Here is a 17,395-nt window from a genome sequence, read left to right as displayed (position 1 = left end):
AACAGGACAGAGCCTCCACCTCTGACAGATAAACTCAGCTCACTGTACTCAGAGAAAACACATATCTACTGTCTCAACCCTGTCATCTCTCTCCGCCTCCATCACTCCATCTCCTCTCTTATGCTGTGCACACAGCAGCTGAAGCATTGCATTTTAAAGTTTTATGGAAGGCGCAGACTTGAATAATGGATGGTGGATGGACTTGCTGAGGAAACGCAGCAATGCAACAACTGTAGCTGCACTCTGTCAACGCTGCAGATTGATCAAGCCCGCCCTGTCCATTGTTGTTTTTTTTTAACACACAGTGTCTGATCTTTTTATACCATAATATCAATTTTATAAGGTTTGTGTCTTAAAAACAAAAACACAGGATCTTTCCTCAAAGGGAAGAATTTGATCTGTCAGGTGATGTGACAAAAATACTTTGTGATAAGATCATGCAGTTACGATATCTTCAGTCAGGTTCTTTTACTGCTACCAGGTAGATAACCACCAGGAAGGTGAGCAGTTACTCTGCCTGAGTGTCCTTGAGCAAGACAGTAACTTCACGTCTGTAGACTGAGATCAGTGATGATGGAGAAAATAAAGAGATAACTTAAAGCTTGAGCTGCAGCCTCTTTGTGGTGTTTGTTTTTTACGAAACAGCAAACGTTGCTCAGCAGGATCATAATACTGCAGTGTAAAAATGTAGAATCATATCATCCACAACACCTCTGAAATCATCATCTGAACTCTTTGACATCTGGACTTTTTAGAAAAATAAAGTCTTTGATCTGCTACATAGTAAAACTCCATCAGTCAGTCTGCTTCACAGTAAAAGACCTTTTCTGAAAATAAGCTTTAAAACTGCTTCATAGTAAAAGCCCCTTAATTAAAAGCAAGACAGTGACCAATATATATATATATATATATATATATATATATGTATATATATATTTTTTTATCTGGTGTTCATAGAAAGTTTTAAACAAGTAGATGTTATTTAAATTCATTACATAACAAACACTCAATTTTTTGGAGTGTATTCAAGCCTGAGCAGTCAGAGAGAGAGTCAGTTCTGCACTCAGACTTGGATTTTCTTACTGATGTGTAGAGGAATCCCTCTGCGTTCATGGCCACGTAGAGTCCAGCTTTCACTCCCTGGATGGCCACAACCCTCAAACCCACTGGGATCAGGTTAAACAGAGCTGGAGGGTGAGAGACATAGACAGAGAGAGAGAGAGAGAGAGATTGTTGGTTACTGTAGACGTAGAGAAAGGTCACATGCACTTTAATACAAAGCTTCATTTACAGCATAATGAATGTGAAAGAAGTTAAAATCTTTTCCTTCCAATGACTCAAACAAAAGCCATATTGTAAAAGCAACAGTAAATTCATCTTGGGCTTAAAATAACATCACACTGCAGTACTTTAAACTCAGCCTGTTGGTGTTTAACGGTGGTTAAAGCCTTCTGGATGTGACACTGTGCTTCCAGCAGATAAACCGAGAGAAATAAAGACACTGAATAAAAGAGGGGGGGGGGTGAAGTGATGAGAGGTGATTTAATCCTCGGGGACAGAGAGCTGCAGTGTGGGTGAGGAGGAGGAGGTGGAGGAGTAAGAGGCCTGTGGCGATGGCTGCTGTTAATCCTCCTTTATTTAACTCAGAGACAGAGATGATCTGAGTGAGAGTGTGAGGGAAATCCAAAACATCGCCTCCTCCTCTTCTTGTCCTCTTTTTCTCTTTTCCAAACCAGAGGAGAGGATTTAAAGGAGGCAGCAGAATCTGTAATCCTGAGCTCATCCAATTCCTCTGAAGGATCCAGGAGACTACCCCCCCCCCCCCCCCCCCCCCCATCTACAGCTGGTCATCAAACAGCCATATTTTCTGCTCCTGACTGAAATGAGAACTATCAAATCAAATGTCAGGTCACATTCATTCATTGTCAACTTACTGTCCCTAATCTAAATTCAAATTTATCACATTGCTATGATATACACAGACACTACAGGGGCCCATGTCATGATAACAAACTTCACAGCTTTTTATATGTCAAATATGTTTCCCTCCCAGAAGTAAGCTTCTTAATATGAGCTAAGCGTATTTCAAAGTAACTTGTGTGTATGTAGGTAACCTATAGATTTTCTATAGAGTGTGCTTAGCAACACACACACTTGAATCAGGTCGTAATAAATTACTATAGGTATGGTTCCTAATGGGATGTATAGGTTGAGTGGAACCAGAGAGTAACAGCTATTTTAGAGGAACAGAGAAATAAATCATCTACACATGGTGCTAGTGTGTTAGCAGGTACACAGGGTGTTAGCAAGCACACAGAGTATTAGGCTGTATGCTACAAAAGCTCCTACAGTGTTAGCATGTATACATGGTTAGGATGTTAGCATACAGAGGGGTGCTACAGTGCTAGCACAGTGTGTAAGGGGACCTTGTGGGTGTTCCTTGGGGGTCACCAGCGAAAAAGCGAACAATTTATTTTCATCCATAAGTAACACAATGAGGGGAATGTTTGGACATTTTGGTCATGGATTTTTCTAAAACTGTGATAAAACATTTAAAAGCAAAAATCTTAGCAGATGGGGGTCCGTGGTCCAATTTGTGGGGTGCTTTATGTGAAAAAGTTTGAGAACCACTATGGACATGGTCTACAGAGGCATGGCGTTTTGAGCATATACTGCAAAAGCCAAACCAAAATTAGATGGTCTGTTTCACGGAGAATTTCATATTTATTCTCGGCCACTGTTTTATTCAATAGTCCACCCTATGTTCTTTTTTGAAAAGAGGTTCATTACTGACATGCAATGAATCTTGGGACAGTTTGGTCTGCAAAGGTCCAGGAAATGAGGGACGCATGGGGAAATGAGGGATGTGAGCCTTCAGCACGGGACAACCTTATCGGTTCTTCAAATGCAGCCCCCTGAACTGAGACACAACTATGGTGTTAGGGTGTTAGCATGTACACAGGGTGTTAGTGTGTATACAGGCTTTTAGCATGTACACAAGGTGTTAGCGCGTACACAGGCTTTTAGCATGTACACAGAGTGTAGTAAAAGCAGCAGCAGAGACTCACTGTAGTCGCTGTTCTCGTCCTTGTTTCCACTGATAGTTCCATCAGGCTGCATCTGCAGATAGAAACCCTGCTCACTGAAGAGACGTGTCACAATGCCCTTCAGCTGCGGCTCTGGAACAACAACAACACACACATCAGGATCATACTGCAAACACACACTAAGACGTCAGGTTAACACAGGATGCACACACGCACACACACACACACACACACACACACACACACACACACACACACACTCACACACACATTTGCTTTTACAAGACAGCGTTTCCTGTGCAGGTAGTTAGGATCAGTGATACTGAACCATCATCACTATCTGTCCACTCTAAACACACTTTCACATTTATTATTCAAGTGCAGGGTTTTAGTTTCTGCTCCAGCAGCTACATCTGCTGCTGCTGTCAATGAAAACTTTACCTCCTCACCCCAAACCACTTCCAGAGCTTTTCTGTGTTCTTATGTAGGTTCAACTCATGGGTCACTTTGATATTACAGAACGCTTTCTATATTTACTTCTTGTATGTTGTATCTTACACTTTGTATTCAGTTTTTAGTATTTCTTCTCTGATGAAACTGCTTTTATATCATATCTGCTCTCATCAGATCTCCTCTACTTTTATTGCACACCATCTCCTTTCTCATCTCCTCTCCTCTTACCTCAACTTACCTCTTATCTTATCTCAAATGATCTCTCATATCATCTCACCTCATCTCCTGTCCTTTTATTTAGCATCCTCTTATATAATCCAGCCTCATTTTACCTCATGTCATCTTGCATCTCATCTAACCTCACCTTCTGTCATTTTCTCTATTCTTATTTTATGCCATCTCATTCTAATTTTATCTTATCTAATACAATTTCCCATCTTTCTCTTCTCCCCTCACTTTATCATCCATTTTTCCTCATTTCATTTGATCACATCTCTAATCTCAACTAATCTCATGTCTCATCTTTTCGTTTCTCAATTTGTCTGAATTCTAATTTCATTTTCATTCATCTCATCTAACGTCACCTTATCTCATAGCCTCTCCTCATATCTCATCTCATTGTTTCACATCATCTCAATTTGTCTCATCTCACCCAATCTTCTCTAATCTTATGTCATTTGATCCAACTTCACTTTATTTATTCTAATCTCCCCTCCTTTATTGATCTCTTCTTTTGTCTCAATTTATCTCATCTCATCTCATCTTCTCGTGTCTTATCTTATATAATTGTAGCTCATCTCTCCTTACCTTATCTCATTTCATCTATCAACTTATCTTCTTTAACCCCCTTATCATGTCATCATCCTCTTCATCTATTTTTCTCACCTAACATCATTTCTCTTCTATCATTCTATACCATCTCTTCTAATGTCATCTCTTAAGTCACCCTCTCCAAACTCACCTTATCTCCTCTGCTAAGAATTTATTTCATCTCATCTTATGTCATCTCCTTTCCTGTTAACTCATCTCATATTATTTTATCTCATCTCCCCTCATCTTATTTTTCTCAAGTTACCCTATCATCTTCACCATCTTATCTTATCTTCTCTAATCTTATCTCATCTTTCCTCACCTTATCTCATTTAATCCCTTAACCTATTTTCCCTTATCTCATTTAATCTTTTCTGTTTTCTGATTTCCCAAATGAACTTTTCTTATATCACTTTCTCATATTCTCATCACTCCTATCTCACCTCACCTCTCATCCTATCTCATGTAACTTTATCTAATCTCCTGTCATCTTTTCTCTCCTCCTCTCTTATCTCATGTCACTTTGTTTCCGTTCCTCATTCCTGTTCTCATCTCACTTCTCATCTCATTTAATCTACACAGTGGGTAACACCACAGTTATTCTATGGATTTATCCTCCACTTTGCATCTTTGTTTCCAGCAGCTGTTGCTGAAAAATACACTGACTTTTTGACCCCACTGTATGTGTTATTGTATGAGAGGCTCAAAATGATTGGACAGATTTAGCCATCGTAGTTTTACTTTGTGGTTTTTACATGATAAGATGGGCGGACAAAGATGGTGCTTAGCAGAAAATCCAAATTCCAGGCTTCAAAACTTCCCTTCTCATCCCTTCAGGTGACCACACACACACACACACACACATTCAGCCTAGTGCTTCAACCCCTGCAGCATCATGTTGTCCATCTACAGCCACACATCCTCTCAGAGCACTCCTGAGCAAAAACCCTGAAGCCACAGGCCACTCAGGGATTGAATTCTTCGACTGTGACTTTCTGATTCAGCTGAAGGTCTGAGGATGTAAACATGATGGAAGCTGAAGTGATGAAATGATGCTCCAGTTGACAATGTGGGCCAGAAAGACTCATCTCTGGCAGAAATAGACCCAAATACAGAGGGACTAATGTGGAGCAGGCTGCTGTGCTACTTAACATTCAGACAGACAGAGAGACAGAGAGACAGAGAGACACATTTACAACTTCCCTCCTTTCAGCTTTCAGCCAAAACAAAAAATATGAGTCACAATTGATTTAATTTTCTATTCATCATCATCTGTACTCTGGTTCTTTCTTGGACAGTTTCTCTCTGCTTCCTTATAAGAAAAAGAAAAGGACGAGATCTGGTCTGATCGCTTGCCATAATTATGACTCTGATATATCCATCTTACTGAAATAACCAAAGACAACCAATTCCTCACGTCAAAGTAATCACACACAACTTTAATGGATAGTGTTCCAGTGTTGATTGTCTTCAGTACTCGGCCTCTGGCCTCGTACCTATGGCTGAATCACAGCCATGCTGATATTCATTCATCACAACATCTCGTGTGATAATGCTTAATTCTACATCGCAAAGATTTTCATATCAATGTGATAAAGCTGTATGGGTATGCATATTTACATAATACTTGTTAAAACCAACTTGTTAAAACCAAAATTATACAAAATAACCTTTTGGTCCTAATAACTCCAAAAGTGTTGGTGACTCTTTAGTTAATATTATATGTTTTTCTTTTTGTTGTTTTTTTTTTTTTTACATTTATATAATAAAAACTAAAAAACATCTGATTGGAGCCTAGGTTATTTTTTCAGCAACTTGAATTTTTAATTGTTTGGACAGTTTTTATTTTATTTTATTTAATTACATTTAACAAACCAAAACGACACACTGAGGTTACTACAAAAACTACTCTTTCTGAAACTATACTATTAGGCCAGTTTTTAATTTTGAGCAAAACAAATAATTGAGTTTGCATCAATGCAAACCATTGATTTGAAAGCAATCCGATTATAAAGTTTATCAGACTTACAAGAATTGTGTTAATCTAACATATTAACTTGATTTGAAAAAACGTCATTAATTTCTTAATGCAATTCGATACCAGTTGAAGCAATTTATTTAAGATGGTCTGAGAATTCTCTTTTATAGGTGAAGTAAATGTAAAACCTGTGACTCCAAACTTAAAGCTTCAGAGCTGCAGACACGGAGACAGCTCTGTGGATTCAAAGCTACCTGATACACAATTACACAAAGTCATTTCATCCACTGTTAATACAAATATTGATTAGAGCAGATTTAATTACAGAGGTGACAGGTCAAGGTCAGAGGGGTGATTTTTGTAAGGTAAAGAGAAATATTATGTCACAGTATTGAGACATTTAGATTGATATGAGGAGAAACTGTAGGATGATCTAAGTGCTGACTCTGTGACTGAGACTCGGGTTAATCACTGATCCAGATGCAGAGGTATTTTTCTGGCGGAAGCTATATTTATAAATGTGTGTGTCTCTGTTTGAGGATGAGCTGTGAGTTTTAACACATCTGTGAGGCTGCAGGGGAAAAAAACACCTCATCACATGGTGCTTCCTGAACCAAGCTGAGATGAAAATAACACATCCTTTAAAACCGAGCCTCGAATTCACAAAACAGAGCCATGTTTCAGCTTATCACAGCAGAACCGTTTCCACTCTTCTGTTTTCAAATACAATAAAAACAGTGTCAGTGTCTGATCCTGTGACAGAGGCTCTGCCACAGAGAGTGATGTGTTTTTATTTGGGATAAACAAAAGATTTTATACTTGAACCAGGGGCCCCTCTTCCAAAAGAAACGGGCCCCTCAATGATTTGGGCATCTCTATTACAACTGCAAATTTATTCTTAATATTTCGTCATTTTCAACAATAAACACACAATTTAAATCTGTTTATTTAACTGTATGTCATTCTGTATTGTAAATTTAAGGAGATTAATTTTATTTTAAACGTTGTTATCTTGAAGATTTTTTAATATATATAAATAGATCTAAATCTATATTTATTTTATATTTATGCTAAACTGTTTAAAATGACCAAAAACTATAAAGTGTATCTTCTCAATTAAATGTTTCAGTTGCATTTTTGAAAACAATTACATTTTTATGTTATTTTTTGTTTGTTTTTTCTTTAGTTTTTTTGTAAACTTTGATCATACCTTCCACTTTTCATTTTTTGGTCTGTAGAGTTTTGAAAAAAAAGAGCAATGAAAGCCAAAGTGTTTGAATGGAGAATGAAAAACCAACAGAGAGTCAAACACGTCACTGAGCAGAGGATGTGAGTGATGAGTGTGACATGACTGTTGTACCAATATGGAAATGAACATAATGCTAAAATGATCCTGGTAATTTCTCCTCGCTTTATTAGCACCTGATCTTTATATTTGCTGATGCTAAACACAGACAAAAAGGCCGTTGTCTGAATACTGGATTTTATTATGGTTGTGTTGTAAGGATGAAAAATGACCTCTTTACTTTGAACATAAACAGTATGATATAAACTGTATTTTTACATCCTCATACAGTCACCAGATTCAGGTGTTGCATTGTCAGATTGAGCCACTGCAGGTCTGTGACTGTAGCTTCAAGCTCAGTAAATGACTAGAACTCCTGTTGTCTCCACAGTGATCCACAGTTTATAATTGATCCTCAGTACTTCCTAGCCTGAGTGTCTCTTGCTGCTGGTCTAGACCTGGACCAGATGGTCTGGTGCTGGTGACAGCAGTCAACTCCTGCAGCACTTAGAGTAAATGAACCAGCAATGATAATAGATTGGTAAAAGGACTGCACTTCTAGTCTTATCGACCACAGACATATCGATGCAGTACATGCCACATCCATTCATCCAGTCACACACATTCATACAGCACTGTCTTTATACACATACAGATACAACACTTTTTATATCAGAGGCAGTTTGGGGTTCAGTATCCTACCCAAGGACACTCGAACACACAGACAGGAAGAGCCGAATCACAGACCTTCCAATTAGTGGACGAGGTACTGCTCTACCTCCTGAGCCACAGCTGCCCCTTCACTGGTTGTGACAACAGTTGGTGAGGATCAGAAGTGAATCAATGACATATTGAAACTTAAATTTGGATGCATGACAGCACACATTCATCTCTGATTCATCTCTGGCGGCAGTTTGCCCATACAAGGACGAGAAAAACCTTAACCAGTGTATTTGTTGTGCAGGAAGTTGTAGCAGATTTTTAGTGTTGCAATGTTCAGCAGCTATGGACACGTTTACAGTATCCTCATATTCTTATTTGAATTCTACCAAACTGCAATATTCACCATTAAACCAAAGTCTGATCATTAAAGGGTCTGTAGAGGTGTTTTCATGTTCAGGCTGAGCTCAGAGTTTACTGCTGGAACCTCCAGTCTACACCATTGAACCCAGTGTCAACACAACAGGCATGAAGGCCTCACTGCCTCAGGATCAGCTACTAGTAACAAATATGATCAGGAGGCTCAGTGATGGTGACATATCAAAGGAAGACAAACTGCTGTCGCTGAACTAAACACACCCGGTGACTCAGCGATTACTTCACCAGCTGCAGACATTTCTTTAATAACTGACTGTAGAAACTCCTCAGTAAAGTTGAGGAGGTGAAAAGTCTCTGGACTTAATTGTGAAGGAGCTGATCAAGCAGGAGCTCTGTGTAACAGTTCCTTCAAGCTGTTTGTTGAATTGCCAAGAAAACACGAAGCGGCGGAGGTAGCGGTGGGATGTTGGCTAATGAAAGACGCAGCTCTGTCCAGCAGTCCAACACCCAGCGTCTCCTCCTGAGGAGCAGGACGAGTTCAGGTCCCCTTTAATCTGATTATCCTGCAGGAGGATCCTGAAGCTTCTCCTGTTATGTCATGAAAGGAAAAGTGTCCAGAGTGAAACATCTGCTGACATCATCACTGCAGAGGCAGTACAGTTTGGGCGTTTAATTAATACCAACATTAAATAATTGAAATTGTTGATGAAAATGGAGGAATCTGCAGTGAAGAGGTTAAAGACTGACTGATGACTCCTCAAGATGTGTTTTTGATATTGGAAGGCTGGTTAACTACATGCTTGGTCTATCCTCTGCCTGGTTCAAGTGATTTATGTGATAAAAAGTTTCTTGGTGATTAACATGTCGCTGGAGGATAATTAAAGTAAGTAGGATTCATCCTCTGGGGATCATAAATATCTCTACTAAATACTATGACAATTTATATTATAATAGGTGCTGAGATATTTCAGTCCATCTCATAAAATATAAATAAAGATGGACGTAGCCTCTGTGACGTCACCCACAGATTTCTGAAGAGCGGTTTTGAAGCTCAGAGTAAGTTGCCCTACTGTCGCCATCTTGGCCCTACCTGTCTCCGCCCCTAACTCCTAGCTAATCCATAAATGGTCAAAGAGGCGTGTGTGGAGCTGAGACTTTGGTACATGTCAGTTTGTGGCAAGCATACTCTCACCCACCTGTCACTCAAAGAGGCCACGTCCTCAATTCTCCATAACTTTAAGTCTTATTAAAATGTAAACAGGTGAGTTATATAAACAGTCGTCATGAAGATAGAAATTAGCTCTAGAGACCAAAACTGTTTTTGTACCAGGCTGTAAACATGTTTATTTCTGCTGTAAAGTTGGACATTTTAACATGGGAGTCTATGGGGACTGACTCACTGTTGGAGCCAGACTCTAGTGGCCATTAAAGAAACTGCAGGTTTTACCTTCATTTTTCAGCCCCAGAGGTTGAAGCTTGGGCTAGACCACGTACAGACCAACAACATTTCATACTGTTGCACACTCGACTAAAAGGCAGTAAGCACTGCGTGAGGTCCATGTTCGAATTTTGCGATCCTCAAAACCCCCTGTTGGTCTCTTTGGTCATCTTCAGCGTACAAGCTACAGTGCGACGTGTACAGGAAGTGTCGAGGGCAGCATGTCTGTACAACAGGTATCAGCAGACGAGTCAAAGCGAGTCAGGGCAAGTTAAGTATACGGTTCTGTACGGTTTGAAGAACTGAATGGTCTCAGCAGCATGTAGCTAAAGTAAGCCCAGAAGAGAAAACATGATTCAGTCACCTCCTGTTTAAAGCTCCATTTTTCCTCTTCTATGTTTTATCTGAAGTGTTGATCTATAAGAAGATATATTTGTGGTTTTAAGAACCAAAAACCATCTCAATCTAGTTTTAAATCTCCTCTCTCAGGCTTCTCTCTAGAGCTCTAGTAACAGGTTGGTGAGCTGACTGTACTGTTTTCTGAGTGATCCAATTTGGTTTTAAGGCTCATTTTCTGAATACATGATGTGCACATTTCTCTGTGGACTGAGGCTTTGATACTTTCACTGTATTGATAAAGAACCTAGACCTGCTTTATAATCAAACGACACATGGACAGAGACCTTTAGACCGGAGGGAGCTTTAAAGCTAAACACTGTCACACAGCACAGAGTAAGTTTGTAACATCATTTAGATGACTGGACTGAGGAGGAGGGAACTTTGTTCAGTATTGGACTGTCTAACAGTCCTGAGTCTGTGGACCCACCTGGTTTCCGGCGTACAGGTCTTTTCTTTCCGCTGCAGAAGCGAACTTTGCTGAAAACGCTGAAGATGTGTCTCTCACACAGAGACCTCGGGTCTTTACTGGGACTCGAGCGTCTCTTGTTGGTGGCGACCTTGTCGCTGTTTGACTCGCGGGCCTGACGCTTCTGTCGGATCAGGGAGCTGGCGATGGCCGCCGCCATCTCCCCGAGAGGTCAAAATATCTGCTCCTGCTCTGTGTCACAGGTCTGACGGTGTTCACGTGTTAGTCCAAAACATGGGAGATGTCAGTCAGTGACTAGAATCCACTGAGTGTCAGAGTGAAATGTTTGCTTTGATAAAGGTCTTCTGGTCTATCGTCACTCCATGATCAGAAATGGCTCCAAAACACTTTCATACGCAGTGAGAAGCAGCTGACTCCTGATTTTCACATGTTCATCTTTTAAAAAGAGCTGACGAATCTTTCAACAATTAACAACTTAAATAACGTTTCGTTTTTTGTCCACTTTAGTCTCACTATATGAGTCATTTCTCTCCAACAGACAAAACACTGAACGCTCTGAAAACCATCATCTTCAAAACTAGATGTTTTACAGACAAACTACTGAGTCGTTCGCACATCAAGGCACGATCAGTGAAAAACAGATATTTTCCTACTTCTTTAACAGTTTGTGTTTGACATGTTAATACGTTCACATTCTGTAACTTCTTTTTCCACCAGAGGAGGTGATGAAGATTCAGTTAATCACAACAAATGTTCAAATTTCCTTCAGCTGAGGACACATCCATTCATTTTATATTTTACCTTCATGTTGGTTTCATCACGATAATCAATAAAAATGGAAAATCTGACGTCTACAGTTCCATGAAGATCATGAGATTCTGTCAAAAGCTTCAGTCAAACAAGCAAAAAGAGAGAAAAAGTTTTTACTGGTTTCATACCAGTAACAGAGGTTGATATGCGACTGACACACACAACATTTATAAAGGATTGAAGAACAAGTCACAAATGAATAAATTCATTATCAATTTTCCTCATATTAGTTGGTAAGTGTTCCCAGCTGATGGAGTTTGGAAGCTGAAGTCTTGTATGATCCTGATTTCAAACAGATCTAGCACGTGTGAAAGACGAACCCCCTCTGCAGGTTTTCAGACTCTCTGATGGAAGCACATGGCTGCAAGAGCTGCTGGGATTCACTCCATTTATGCGCCGGTGATGCATTCATGAACCGAAGAATAAAAGGACGACCTGCGCTGCATCTTCACGTCTCTTAGGATATTTAGTTCTTGGAAACAGTGTTGCCCCGTTGATCCGTCTTCGATATCAGCAACTTTCAGAAATGTCTCCAGGTCTTCAGAGAGTCAGCAGCCATCAGAGAGAGTTGAAGGAAGAGAACAGTGACAACGTTCAACAAACCCAGCGACGTTCACAATAATCCCAGAGACGGCGAGAAAATCCAGAAGAGACAATAAACCGCCAGATCACACACACACACATATACACACACACTGACGCTGTACTGCTCCAGTTTACTCTACTGTTTTCTCCTGCCTGATCCTCTCCTCCTCCTCCTCCTCCTCTCAGCCTGAGAGCTACTGAATGAGGCTGAGAGAGAGAAGAGAGGGGAGAGCGTGAGAGAGGAGGAAAAGGAGAGCAGCCGTGACAGAGAGAGAGAGAGAGCGAGACAGAGGCAAAAATGGGAGAGAGAGGGATAGAGAGACAGGAGGTGGAGGTGTGGAAGAAGCTCCTAAAAATATTCTGCCTGATGTTTCATTTCGCTCCCACATCAGAGCGCTCTACCTTTACTCATCAGCCTCACACGCACTCACACACCGCAGCATGGCAGGCTGCTTTCATACCTGTTCAGGTTCAGGCTGATAAAATACCAAGATTCATTAAACGCGTTTTACACTTAATCATTTCAAGTGTCTCGTATCCAGACAAAATCCTTATGAGCCCTGAGACTTTTTATCGAAGTCAGGGTCAGTCCTCCTCCAGTCCAGAGGGAAATGCTAATACATTACACCTGAGGCAAAACCCCCAGGGGCCACATTCATAAAACTGTGTGTAGATTCATGACTAAAACCATGTGCACGAATGAAGACAGAGATATGCAGGTACATTATTTTCATCGGATGTCTAAAACCCTCTCTACACCAGGTTCTGTTTCATGAATCTCAGTCGCTGTGGATCTGGGTGCACATGAGCAAGCCCCATTTCCACTCCCACACTCCACTGCTCCAGTTGAGTACAACAAAGAAGAAGAGATGCAGTATCGTTGAGGTTATCCATTGGAACAGTTGTTATTACAACTGTAGTGACTGTACCACTGATTTATCACATGTATCTGTAAACCATCATCATCTCAGTCATCATTACTACAACTACTTGTCATGGTCTCAGCCTGGAGGCTCCAGGGTTTTGTTTTTTGGACTTTCTTGGTTTTTGGTTTTCTGGGTTTTGGGTTTCTGTTCTGGGTTTTGAGTGTTTCTGGTTTGGGTTCTGGTGTCTAGTTTTGTCTTCCCTGTCTTGTGCTCTGTTTCCCCATGCACTTCCTGTTTTATTTTGATAGTCATGTCACCCCAGTGTCTGAGTTCTAGTTTTGCTTCCTTTGGTTAATTCCCTGATGTTTCCCACCTGTGTCTGCTTCCCCACCTGTTCTCCATCACTAATCAGTTCTGTTCCTTTAAGAAGCCCTTGTACTGTCTTGTCCTTGTGGGATCATTGTTTGTTTGTTGGTTGTTAGGGTTGGTGTGTGTTTCGGTGACTTGTGTTTGGACTTTGGTTTGTTTGGAATAAAATAGTTTGACACTGCTACCTTCTCCGCATTTGGGTCCACCCCTTACCCCTACTTACCTCAAATCCGTGACAGAATGATCCCACCAGGACAAAAGGACTCAGCGGAGGTAATAACTGTTTTCGAGTTTTGTCGTAGGCAGGCGGCTAAACATGCCGAGCAGGCCAGCTGCGAAGCTCTGCCTGCCTCGCCTGCTTCGCCGATGGCCCATAAATCAACGGGGATTAAGGGTTACGGGATCGGGTCAGCGGGCTTGGACTGTGGCTGGAGATCCTACGAGGGAACCCGGATGGCCCGAGGGGGACCTCGCTCCCTGCGGGGTGGGAAGCCCCGGCAGTGTAGGAGAGACACTGCTGGTGGTCCAGCCCCTGCTGCACCCACTCCTGCACCACATTCCCAGTCAGTGGTCCGGCCGATCCCTGCTCCTCGTTCCCTGTCGGCGATCCGGCCGATTCCTGTCCCTCCTGTCGGCGGTCCAGCTGACTCCTGACTCTGGTTCCCGGTCAGTGGTCCGGCCGATCCTTGCTCCTCGTTTCCTGTCGGTGATCCGGCCGATTCCTGTCCCTCCTGTGGTGTCGGCAGCCGCTGCTCCATGTTCCCCGGCAGCGTCGACGGGTGTTCCTGTCCCTCCTGTGGTGTCGGCGGCTGCTGCTCCGCGTACTCCGGCGGCGTCGACGGCTGTTCCTGTCCCTCCTGTGGTGTCGGCGGCCACTGCTCCGTGTTCTCCGGCGGCGTCTATGACTGTTCCCGTCTTTCCTGTGTTGTCTGCGGCCACTGCTTCGTGTTCTCCAGCGGTGTCGACGAAGGCTACTGGTGTGACGTCACCGCTTCTCCTGGTTCCTGATGTGACGTCACCACCTCTCCTGGCTCCAGCCATGACATCACCCCCACTCGTGGTTCCTGCCAGGGCGCCACCCCCATTGATTCTTGCCCTGACTCAGCCCACGTGGCACTTGGTGTCATTGACTCCTGCCGGGGTGCCGCCTCCAGTAGTCTCTGCCTCCGTGCCGCCTCCGGTGGTCCCTGACTCTTTGCCGCCTCCGATGGCCCCTGACTCTTTGCCGCCTCCGGTGGTCCCTGACTTTTTGCCGCTTCCGGTGGTCCCTGACTCTGTGCTGCCTCCGGTGGCCTCTGCCTCTGTGCTGCCTCCACTGGGCCCTGACTCTAAGCCGCCTCCAGTGGTCCCAGACTCTGTGCCGCCTCCAGTGGTCCGGCCGATCCCGGTTCCTCATTTCCTGATGGAGGTCCAGCTAACTCCTGCCCCTGGTACCAAGTCGGCTCCTGGTCACCCTCCAGAGGGGCGACGCCATCCTCCGGCTCGACCTCCGGAGAGACCCCGTCTTCGCCGCCATCCTCCTGCTCGCCCTCCAGAGTGGCGACGCCATCCTCCGGCTCGACCTCTGGAGAGAACCGGTCTTCGCCGTCGTCCTGCTCGCCCTCCAGAGGGGCTCCGCCTGCAATGCTGGCCTTCGCCTTGACCTCCAGAGAGACCCGGTCCTTGCTGTCGGCCTCCAGAATGGCTCCGTCCATTTGCCCGACCTCCGTGTCGTTCCAATGAACTGCCCAGCCTATCCATAAGGCCTCCGAGCCATCCACCTGAGTTGCCCCCAGTGAATCCTCGTGGCCGGCCCTCGTAAGTCCCTTGTGTCCCTCATCCGGACCCCCTCCTCCCGCCCTGGGGACATCTGGAAGCTGTCCCTTAAAGGGGGGGTACTGTCATGGTCTCATCCTGGAAGCTCCAGGGTTTTGTTTTTTGGACTTTCTTGGTTTTTGGTTTTCTGGGTTTTGGGTTTCTGTTCTGGGTTTTGAGTGTTTCTGGTTTGGGTTCTGGTGTCTAGTTTTGTCTTCCCTGTCTTGTGCTCTGTTTCCCCATGCACTTCCTGTTTTATTTTGATAGTCATGTCACCCCAATGTCTGAGTTCTAGTTTTGCTTCCTTTGGTTAATTCCCTGATGTGTCCCACCTGTGTCTGCTTCCCCACCTGTTCTCCATCACTAATCAGTTCTGTTCCTTTAAGAAGCCCTTGTACTGTCTTGTCCTTGTGGGATCATTGTTTGTTTGTTTGTTGGTTGTGAGGTTTGGTGTGTGTTTCGGTGACTCGTGTTTGGACTTTGGTTTGTTTGGAATAAAATTGTTTGACACTGCTACCTTCTCCGCATTTGGGTCCACCCCTTACCCATACTTAACTCAAACTCGTGACACTACTACAATGCCAGAAAGAGGATCAGGGGTTAATTTATAGCAAAGTAGACTTTACAAAAACAGGCTTCTTCACATCTGAGGATCTGAGGACATCTGACTTCAAATCAATATCACAATTATATCATATTTTCACGATTACGATAATTGATCAATTACTTTGGTGCTTATCTGTCTCTCTCTTTTTGAGCCATGCTCTTCATATTCAACAATGTGATTGAACAAATTGGTGGCGTTACCTTTGGACTCTATCCGTGTTGTATTCACCACTGATAAGACCCAATCAGGAGGTGAGGCAGTTGTCGTCATTGTTCCTGCCTGTCCAGACTACAACACAACCCCAGAGTTTTCAAAATAAAACAGATCCAGCAGCGTTTCAGAAAGCTTCTGAGAGTCCAGAGTCGTGTGGATGTCAGGAGTAAACATAGAAGAACTATGTGTTTTAAAACTAAATGATATCAGTGTGGACACAGCCCTAGGCTCATTGTTTGCGCTCAGATCTTCCCTATCACCAGCTTAACATTGAGTGAACGCAGACTTACGTTGGTTGGATGGGGCGGAGCCACATGACCAAATGAACACACGTATTGGGAAAGCATGAACTAAATTAACTGTCATAAGTAAGATTCAGGGTGTTTGTACACCTTTGCTTTTTAGTCTGTTTAAACTGAACCCTGGTTCATTTTCCACCTCAGTACGATTTGTTTGGGCAGGTGTGAAAACAGTAATCGCACTCGGGTGCGGACCAAAAAATTTGCACCAAGATTTTTTGGTGTGACAGAGTTCTGAACTCGATCTGACCCCACTAGCAGGTGAATTCGAAAGTTTGAGCTAGACGGTTCCTGCAACCTTCTTCCTGTGTTTACTTTAATGATGTATTTGGTTGACTTGAATTTCTCTCTGTGTGAAAGCAAACTGAGCCTACAAGTTTACAAATTCATCAACTGAATCGGACCAGAGCAAACCAACTGTAGGTGTGAAAACACCCATGTTTTGATACTTTTTCTGTTAACTGCCCACACCTACTATAAGGTTGCGTATGTCATCTTATATTTAACCCCCTCTTATCTTTTCACCTGCACATATCTCAAGTGTGAATACCTGGTTTATAAATATCAGTTATTAACATCTGACCTTCAGCGGTTTAGTAACATTGAGCTTGATAAAGATCAGATCTGCTATCGGATCCACCCAAGACACCTTAGGTCTTTCATACTGACAAATCTCAAATATCTCTTCACTCTTTTCTCTCCTCACTCATTTTTATTGACATTAGGGAAGCATCCAACTTTCTTCTTCCATTACTGATTCCAAGACCTCAGCTAACACCAGATTCAGATTATTTACATAAATGCTATAAGTAACCAGCCGATGCCAAAGTTTACCTTCTAGCAGCTGTCAATTAATGTCTGTACTCAGCTATAGATTGTTTGTTGGAGAAAGAAGTACCATTCTGGACATTGAGTTTGTTGCTGAACAATGTGTCTGAATAATGGGACAGGTTGTGTAAATGCCCAGACATGAAAAC

The 17,395-nt window shown here is 42.7% G+C and overlaps 1 protein-coding gene across 3 annotated transcripts in view; it reads right to left on the bottom strand.

Annotated features, from left to right (window-relative positions):
• The window catches only part of LOC130167477 (fibroblast growth factor 12-like), a 69,677-nt gene that overhangs the window by 12,146 nt on the left and 40,136 nt on the right, over positions 1-17,395 (bottom strand). For 2 of the 3 annotated variants that reach the window (XM_056373720.1, XM_056373719.1), the window contains exons 2-3: positions 3,069-3,179; positions 1,084-1,187 (exon numbers count right to left, since the gene is read on the bottom strand). In XM_056373720.1, coding sequence (XP_056229695.1) covers positions 1,084-1,187; positions 3,069-3,179 — 215 coding nt within the window. Of the gene's footprint in view, positions 1-1,083; positions 1,188-3,068; positions 3,180-10,875; positions 11,170-17,395 lie in introns of those variants that run through there. The other variant, XM_056373718.1, reaches the window with a different exon arrangement.

This window comes from Seriola aureovittata, chromosome 4, assembly GCF_021018895.1.
Source record: "Seriola aureovittata isolate HTS-2021-v1 ecotype China chromosome 4, ASM2101889v1, whole genome shotgun sequence".
Classification (NCBI taxonomy): Eukaryota; Metazoa; Chordata; class Actinopteri; order Carangiformes; family Carangidae; genus Seriola; species Seriola aureovittata.
This window is presented reverse-complemented; position numbering and strand designations above follow the sequence as displayed.